Source organism: Numida meleagris, unplaced genomic scaffold (genome assembly GCF_002078875.1).
Source record: "Numida meleagris isolate 19003 breed g44 Domestic line unplaced genomic scaffold, NumMel1.0 unplaced_Scaffold680, whole genome shotgun sequence".
NCBI lineage: Eukaryota > Metazoa > Chordata > Aves > Galliformes > Numididae > Numida > Numida meleagris.
Genome location: NW_018364895.1, coordinates 16130 through 17080, shown reverse-complemented (window position 1 = coordinate 17080; position 951 = coordinate 16130). Strand labels below are relative to the sequence as shown.

Genomic DNA, 951 nt, shown 5'->3' with positions numbered 1-951 from the left:
GCATTGGTTGCATTGGTTGCATGGGTTGCACTGGTTGCATTGGTTGCAAGGGTTGTGTGGGTTGTGTGGATTGCATGGTTTGGGTTGCATCGGTTGCATTGGTTGCACTAGTTGCAGTGGTTACATTGTTTGCATGAGTTGGGATGCGTGGGTTGCAAGGGGTTGCAAGGATTGTGTGGGTTGCAAGGGTTGCGTGGGTTGCATGGGTTGCATTGGTTGCGTGGGTTGCATTGGTTGTGTGGGTTGCAAGGGTTGCATGGGTTGCATGGGTTGCATTGGTTGTGTGGGTTGCATTGGTTGTGTGGGTTGCAAGGGTTGCATGGGTTGCATTGGTTGTGTGGGTTGCATGGGTTGCGTGGGTTGCATTGGTTGCGTGTTTTGCAGTGGTTTGCATTGGCTGCGTGTGTTGCGTTGGTTGCATTGGTTGCGTGGGTTGCATTGGTTACCTGGGTTGCCTTGGTTTCATGGGTTGCATGTGTTGCCTTGGTTGCAAGGATTGTGTGGGTTGCGTGGGTTCCCTTGGTTGCAAGGATTGCATGGGTTGCAAGGGTTGCCTTGGTTGCAAGGATTGCATAGGTTGCAAGGGTTGCAAGGGTTGCCTTGGTTGCAAGGATTGCATAGGTTGCAAGGGTTGCCTTGGTTGCAAGGATTGTGTTGATTGCAATGGTTGCAAGGGTTGCAAGGGTTGCAAGGGTTGCAAGGGTTGCAAGGATTGCCTTGGTTGCAAGGGTTGCCTTGGTTGCAAGGATTGTGTTGATTGCAATGATTGCAAGGGTTGTGTGGGTTGCAAGGGTTGCAAGCGTTGCATTGGTTGCAAGGGTTGCCTTGGTTGCAAGGATTGTGTTGATTGCAAGGGTTGCAAGGGTTGTGTGGGTTGCAAGGGTTGCAAGGATTGCCTTGGTTGCAAGGGTTGCCTGGGTTGCAAGGATTGTGTTGATTGCAATGGTTGCA

At 51.3% G+C, this 951-nt stretch overlaps 1 protein-coding gene across 1 annotated transcript; it reads right to left on the bottom strand.

Annotated features, from left to right (window-relative positions):
- Nucleotides 1–419: 419 nt before the first annotated feature.
- Nucleotides 420–925, bottom strand: LOC110391965 (amelogenin, X isoform-like; the record flags this gene model as incomplete). Its single annotated transcript, XM_021383914.1, is given in 1 exon segment — nt 420–925. A coding segment is annotated over 1 exon segment (506 nt), but the record flags the coding sequence as incomplete, so codon positions are not given.
- Nucleotides 926–951: the final 26 nt, after the last annotated feature.